Source organism: Argiope bruennichi, chromosome 10, assembly GCF_947563725.1.
Source record: "Argiope bruennichi chromosome 10, qqArgBrue1.1, whole genome shotgun sequence".
Lineage (NCBI taxonomy): Eukaryota > Metazoa > Arthropoda > Arachnida > Araneae > Araneidae > Argiope > Argiope bruennichi.
The window spans coordinates 74277565-74286008 of NC_079160.1; the positions used below are offsets into that span (position 1 = coordinate 74277565).

At 31.1% G+C, this 8444-nt stretch overlaps 1 protein-coding gene across 1 annotated transcript in view; it reads left to right on the top strand.

Annotated features, from left to right (window-relative positions):
- Positions 1 to 8036, top strand: part of LOC129989304 (serine/threonine-protein kinase PLK4-like) — a 41078-nt gene extending 33042 nt beyond the window's left edge. Inside the window, exons 17-18 of the mRNA XM_056097746.1 lie at positions 3718 to 3812; positions 7674 to 8036. Coding sequence (XP_055953721.1) covers positions 3718 to 3811 — 94 coding nt within the window. The 3' untranslated portion in view covers position 3812; positions 7674 to 8036. The remainder of the gene's footprint in view (positions 1 to 3717; positions 3813 to 7673) is intronic.
- Positions 8037 to 8444: the final 408 nt, after the last annotated feature.

Genomic DNA, 8444 nt, shown 5'->3' on the forward strand with positions numbered 1-8444 from the left:
AGTATATCTTCTGCTAGTAGAAGTTACAGATAAAATTTTCTTTTTATTTTTGTATTTAAAAATTTTTCAAATCAAAATTGCTTCTTTGTTTAATATGCATTACATTTAATCTTTTAATTTTTAGTTATTTCTTTGACATTTTAACACATTTAGTATACATACTGCTTTTTCAAAAATTTAAATTCTTAAATTATATTGATGTTGCATTTTTGAAAATGTGTATTCTCTACTAATTAACGTATAAATATGTAAGAATTTGTAAATAAGCTAATTTTTTAAAGGTCTGTATGACAAGATCCTAAAATAAAATTGATAGAACATGTATAATATGAAGAAACCAAAATAGTTAGTATATAAAATGAAAACTATATTTAGTTGTGAGAATAATTTATAGTTCATGTGCATTAAATTATAAATATGTGGATTTTATTTAATTTTTAGTTAAGACATTGAGAACTTCTTGCCTTCCTTATAGAGAGGAAAGTAATTAAGATTAAAAAATGTTTTAGAAAGGCAACGATGATTTGAGAAATTTTGCAAGAACATAGTCTAAATTGTCATTTATTTAATTCATAGGAATTCAATTTATGTAAAAATTAAATTGATTGAACCTTAAACTAAAAAAGTATAAATCTCTTGACAAGTGCCCTTTCTTATACTAAATTATTAGGCATGCCTATATATATTCGACAATCAGCTGGGTTGCTGGAAATATTGATTGTGGTTAATCTTTATTTTTACTGATAATAAATTTAAATGAAATTAAAAAATAAAATGTGTGTGTAAATTTTAATTAATTAAATGTGAAATGAAATTTTGTCATTTTTCGGTCATAAATTGCAAAAATGATTTTTACATTATCAAATTTTTTGTCATATTAATAATTTTCTTTTCTATATTTAGTAATTTTTTTTTTTAATATTTTAAGTGCATTTTTCAACAAAAATCATGAGAAATCTGAACCAATATTAAATGCACCATGAATTATAATGCAAAAACATAAAAATTCTGGAAGAAACCATAGTTATTGATAAAAATCACTGTTCAAGTTGCAGATATTTTTCCATTTTTGTTATACAGGGTGTTTATAAAGTCCCGGACCCATTTTGATGTTTAATAACTCATAAAATAATAAAGATAGATTTAAATTAATAACATAAATGGTTAAATAGACTCAAAAAGTTTCATGACCCTTGTCAATGAACTTCCACGTGTGCCCCCTTCGTCGCACGGAGAATATCAAGTCGATAGTCAATTTCACGCCAGGTAGCGACGAGCATGTCGGCATCCACAGAGCCATTTGCGCACTTTATGGCGATTAACAATGCCAGAAACATGAAAGTATGCTTCATCGGAGAACATTATGCTCTTCAGAAAATCAGCAGCATCTTCTGTCCTCCTTAGCATATCTGTTGCAAAGGCCATCCTCCTAGGTCTATCGTTCGGTTCCAAAACTTGAACAATTTGAACTTTGTATGCATGCAGTCTTAATTTTTTCTTAATAACCTTGTACACCGTCGAAATTGGCATATCCAATTCTGTTGCCGCTGATCTCACAGATATTCTAGGATTGTGTAAAAATGTCTCTCTGACACGCTCAACATCAAAATCACTTGTGCAAGAACGTCTGGAACGTTTCTTATCTTCGATACTTCCAATTTCTAGAAAATTCTTTTTCCACTGCAAGGTGCTGTTTTTGGATGGAGGATCTTTTTGGTAAATTCTTCTGAAATTTCTCTGTGCTTGCACTATCGATTTCATTTCTATGAACCACCATAACATCTGTGCTTTCTCTTGTGGTGTATGCATTCTCCTTAATATCCGCTCGAATAAAACATCACATACAAAAGTACTACATAGAACAAACACATCAAAAGTAAACATAACATTGCAATAGTTGACAAAAATAAAAGAGAGAAAAATGCAATTAATAAGCAGACAATATTTAGAAAAGTACAGATATTTAGACTGGAAAATGAAATTATCTGAAATTAATCACACACGCAGACGATATTTACAAAAGTAAAAATATTCAAACCTGAAAAGGAAAATATATGAGTTATTCCATCAATAAATGTCATAAGTGTGTTTATATCTTTATTATTTTATGAGTTATTAAATATCAAAATGGGTCCGGGACTTTATAAACACCCTGTACATTCAGAATTAATGTCATCGTTTATACGTATATAGCATTGGTGGCATAACAGATTTTAGGAAAACGAGTATATTCACTAATTTCTAGAAATGTTTGCTGAATTCTGGAATGAATCTGTAAAAGATTTAAATTTTTATTTAAAATCCTATTAATATGAAAAAAAAAATGCCAAATTTTGCATACAATATCAACTTAAATAAAATATCTAATAATGTTAGTAATAATAATAAATAAATAATTTTAGTGACTATTAATCTCTGCAAATTAGCTGTTTGTTAAAGGTGACTCATTTCAAATGAATTTCTAATGCGCTTCTTGATGTTCATGATTCTCCCAACAACGTATTTTCAAACATTAATTTGTGATAGATATTAAAATATGTCATTATACCTTTAAACCTGTTCTGTTTATTGTGATCATGAACTTTCCTAATAGAGTCGAGTTTCATAACATAATAGTGCCATTAAAAACCCAAATCATGGGCAAACCATTACAAATTCTATATTGTCTTTTGCTAAAATGCACTTTCCCTTCCTGTTTAAATGTAAATTCTGCAGTTAGTTTGTAGAATCATTCTTACTTTATTCTCAACAATTGAATGAAGTCTTGCAATTAAATATTTGATGAAAAAATGAAAATGATTGAAATTTTATTACCATTATTGAAATATATTTTATAAAATTATACAAAAAAAATTTTTTTAATGCTGAAATTAAAGGGAAAATAAAGCATGGCAGTTAAATTCATAGCATTAAAAAAAATTTAATGATGTAAAAATTAGTTTCATGCCCTAATAATTTTGAGTTATCATGAGAAAATGCAAAATTCTTATCTAATCCTTTTCTAATTAATTTTTTTTTAATTGCTCCCAGTTGTACATTTTTACTTTTCAAAGTATACCTGTGTCAAATTTTGATAGTTTTAAGTTAAATGTTTTTTCCTACAGAGAACCAATACATACTTTTTCCTTTATTATAATTTTTCAATAATTGGATGTATGAAGATAGACAGAAAATTAGGGACATGCATAACACAATTGTGAAAATCTTCTAAAATAGTATGAGTTATTTATCCATCAAAATTTGAAGTTTAAAAAGTTTTGCTGATGAAAGCCATTAAGACCAAGTTATAAAAAAATATTTTATTGAATGTTTACATACTATTAATTCTAACTGGTCATTAAAAGTTGCTGGTAAAAAAATAAATCGCAGTTTCTAAAACTTGTATTCCCATCGCTCCAAGAAAACAAACTAAACTTGAAAGATGTTGAGAAAGCAGTAAGTTAAAAAAATAAAATGATGCCACAAAACATAAATTAATTTATTTCCTAAAATTTATTGTTTATTTTATTAATTAAATTGTTTAAAAATATTTTTTTATATATTTATCTTAATTAAATCCTGTATTGTTTGGAGCTATTTCTGTCTGCATTTAATTATTATTTTGCTACTGCTGAGTATTCTCTTTTACTGTACTCTCTTCTCTACTCTCTAATTCTGTACTCTCTTCTTTACTTTACTCTCTTCTTTATATTCATATAATTATAAATGCATTTTTAGGGTAAAGAATGACTTAATTTGTTCAGAACAAAAAGCTAGGAAAGAAAATATTGCACCACCTGCTTCTGGAAACAATAAAAGAAATTGGAGATAAAGTGAGTAATTCTAATTAAAGTAATGTAGATTTCATTATAAAATTTTTCTAAATTTGGAGCAGAATTTTTATTCGGCTGCTATCAAAATTATATATGCTGTGCATTTATGCTTTACGATCCATTTAGCTTGGTGAAGAAATTTCTCAACAGGTTGACTATCTATTGTTTTCATGTAATTATGATTACACAATACAGAAATAAACTAGTTAGATGAAATATGGTTTATTGTTTTACTTGTAGAAATACAGAATCAAATTTTTTGTTATCTATCTTATCTACTATTGGTAACCATTTATTTATTTGAGCACTTATAAATGTGACAACTCCACCAGCCAGAGTAGTCTCCCTAAAAGTTTCTCATTTAGTTTAAAGAATTTGGATCTAAATTTGATTTCTGTGCATTATTATATGCCATTAATGTGTAATAATTATGAAAGAACATATTGCAATACAATCTTTAGACATTAGTCATTGGGATGTGGTAAATATAAAAGTAGCAGTGCATTTTAGTCTTTTTTTCTGTCAGACAAAAGCCAAAATTTGATCACAAATCACTTATCTTCATTTATTTAAGTAACTGTGTCTTTGTGTTACCATGTTAATTACACACAGACAGATAATAAATCCTTTAATGGATTTTGTTCTAAATTTTATACCAATCTACATTTTAGAGCTTAAATAATGGGCAGGGATAGCCTGGTTGGTAAGGTGTTGGATTCGTATCCTTGGGTTGCGAGTTCGAACCCCGCCGACCGAAGACTTCCCGTGTGTGTGGTGGCTAGTGCCCGTATAAATCTGTCGTGGTCACAAACTCCTCCATGTCGAGAGTAATACCACTGGGGGTACTGGATCATGTGTGATCGTTCTCTGATTCAGATCTAAATTACAATCTGTGGATGAGTGAATGAAATGCATGAATGAAGTTCACCCCATAAAAAGGGTTGTGACGTGTGTAGCTAAGTCATATTCTTGGCGCTACTGAAAAATAGGAGACACACCCTTGCCTTAAAATCACTGACTTCTAAAGTCAGTGGGCTTGTCTATGACAAGTGCCATTAGAAACAACAACAGCAGAGCTTAAATATGTATATCAAATTTTATCCATTGAACTCTGTTTATTTTGTAATTATCATGTTAACATATATTTAAAAAAAAAAAATAGACTTCCTCTGAATGGATTTTGTTCCAAATTTGATGAAAATCTTCTAATTTGGAGTAGAGGTCATATTCCAAATTTCATTCATCTAGCTCAAAGGGTTTTTGTGTTCACAGACAGACTTTCTTTGAATGGAAGTTTGCAATTAAAAAAATGTCTTATTCTGACTATGGGAAGTCTAAAATCTCGTTTTGAATATTTTAACTATTGCAATACTTTCTCACTGTATACTTGATATACAAGAAAGTAAAAAATTCAACAAGTAATTTCTAGAATATTATTTTTGCATCAAAACTGTGGATCTGTATATAATTTTATGTTTAAATTCATTCATGAGTAGATTGGTTTTTGTTGTTGCATTATATATATATACGAGGGCAATTCAGAAACTAACCTCCGATTGGTCACAGTGAGGGTAGTGGGGGGAGTAGCGCGCCATCTGTGCATTCACACGCTCAGCAGGTCAGTCGGCATCAAGCCGTAGTCGAGTGAACATCGTACCTGCGCTAGTTTAGTTTTTGTGGCAGTTTGAAATGTGTGCTGCAATAGAAAATCCCGCCAAATGTGAAGTGCGTGCTGTTATAAGGTTTTTTACAGCCAAAGGATACTCTGCAACAGCTATTCATCGTGAGCTTTGTGCCGTGTACGGACCAAAAGTTATGAGTGAAGGAGTTGTCCGTGAATGGGTACGTTTATTTAAAAGTGGACGAGAAAACGTTCATGATGAAGAGAGGAGTGGTAGACCATCCTTGGTGACTGACGAACTCGTTCAGACAGTTGATGCAAAAGTTCGTGAAAATCGACGTTTCACAATGGCGGAGTTGTCTACTGATTTTCCACAGATTTCTAAGACTCTTTTGTACGAGATAGTGACAGCAAGATTGGGTTACCGTAAGTTCTGTGCACGATGGATGCCAAAAATTCTTACCGACCACCACAAAAGTCAAAGAATGGCCTCTGCATTAGACTTTCTGTCACGTTATGAGGACGAAGGAGAACCATTGTTAAACAGAATCGTGACCGGTGACGAAACCTGGATTAAGTACGTGAACCCTGAGACAAAAGAACAATCAAAGATGTGGGCACATTCAGATTCGCCTACCAAACCAAAAAAAGCCCGGCAAGATTTTTCTGCCAGAAAACTGATGGCAACGGTGTTTTGGGATGCCAAAGGGGTGTTGTTGGTTGAATTCATGGAACGTGGGACGACCATTAATCAAGACGTGTACTGTGAAACACTAAAAACATTACGACGGGCTATACAGAACAAACGCCGTGGTATGCTGACTTCCGGTATCGTTTTTTTGCACGATAACGCCCGTCCTCACTCTGCTAGCAGAACAACAGCCCTTCTTGAGTCCTTCAAGTGGGACGTTTTCAACCATCCACCTTACAACCCAGATCTGGCGCCAAGCGATTATCACCTCTTCATGCGTATGAAGAAATGGCTCGGGTCCCAGCGGTTTGATGACGACGAAGAGCTCAAAGATGCGGTCACAGGCTGGCTCAAGGCACAAGCGGGTGATTTTTATGCAGAAGGAATTTCAAAGCTTGTGAAGAGATACGATAAGTGCCTCAATCGTTATGGAGACTATGTCGAAAAATAGTGCAAAGATGTAGTTGTAAGATGTATATATTAAAATATTTTTACTTAACTTGGTGTATTTTTTTCAATCAACCGGAGGTTAGTTTCTGAATTGCCCTCGTATATATACACAGGGTGTCCCAAAAAAATGTATACACAATTTAGCAGCTGATAACTAAGTTATTTCTTCTTTCTTTACATACTGAATCCATTGAAACGAGTGGTGGCAGACAGACTTAAATTTGAAGAAAGGAAATTTATTCTAAAATGCTACTGGAAGTGTGAAAATGCAGTAGAAGTGCAAAGACAATTTAAGAGGGAGTTTAACAAAGAACCACCTACACGAGTTACCATCACTCGAATTAGAGATAAGTTTGAAGCTGATGGAACTGTTCAGGACGTCCATAAACCTGCAACAGTTGTTCAATTGAGGGAAAACATTGAACATGAATGTACGAATATCCCAAGGGAATTGTTCCATCATGTGTGCTATTCCATCGCTTTGCGTTGTCAGCAGTGTCTGGAGCAGAACGGACGTCAGTTTGAGAACATGCGATAACAAGACAATAGAATGATATTTGTAGAATCTTTTACATGTTGAAAATTATTCGAATTATAAAAAAAACCCAAATTTACAATTATTTAAAGTGTGTATACATTTTTTGGGACACCCTGTATATATATATATATATATTGTAAGCATGATAATTCAGAAATGCAAAAAGGAAAAATAAATAAATAACAATTTTCGTGTTATCTTGACATAAAAATTGCATAATATCCAAAGTTGTTGATCTTTATAAAATTATATTCTCAATACAGCAAAAAGAAAAAATCCAAGATTCATACCCAGTTATCTTGTCTATACAAAGAAACTAAAAATATAATTGTTCGCATTGTATAAAAATGTGAAAAAGCAGCATCTTCAACAATCTGCACAAAGAAAAAATTTGACAATTGCTTTGTAATACGTATTGTATTTTAATCTCATATTACTGCATATAAGTAAATTGGAAAAAACTCATCCGTTGCTATTTAATATTCTTGTATTTTATTGTTTTTCTATTTTACTCTTAATTTGAAATTTCAAATATGAGAACAGATTTTTATATATTTCTAGTACTCTTGATGGAAACTCCTGTTTGTCTGAAGAAAAATACCTGAAAAAATATATGTCTGGACTCTTCTACAACTGAAGAAAGAACAAGACATATGAGTTTGACAGATATCAAAACATGTTTCAAAAGTCGTCTAATACTCTGAAATAGTAATATACTATGGGTGAGATGAACTTTGGGGAGAAAAATGAGTTTGTTTGTGGAAAGCATAAGCAAGAAGTTTTTACTTAGAGAGTTGTAAATTTGTATTAAAGAAAATATGGTACCTTTCAACTCATTTTGTTGTACATATTCCTTTCATGTTGTTTTTATGGGCTACGAGACTGAGATTTTCTTAGAAGTGCTCCAAGAAGAAAAGCAAAACATTCTACTCTAATTTTTTACATCTGTATATATATGCATTGATTTATTTGAGTAATTTTTTTTATAAATCTTAGATGTTTGTATTAAATGTTTTTGTATTGTACTCAAATATATTTATTGGTTTATTTTGTAAATATATTCATACATTTATGTGTGTAACAGTTTAGCAGATTAGTGACTGATAAAAAGACACTTATGGAATTAACTTTCAATTTATTTTTCCTCAGGAGGGCATGATTTACATGACAAAAAAAAATTCCCGTAATGCTTTCACTAAGGGACTCTTATAAAGATTTTTTTTACATGTGTTGATTTAGAAAAGAGAATCTTAGGTATTTTTGAAAGGTATGCCATGGATGTTAGGGATTTTTATCTTTTTGCATGCCGCATGAGAATTACAATGATCTGAA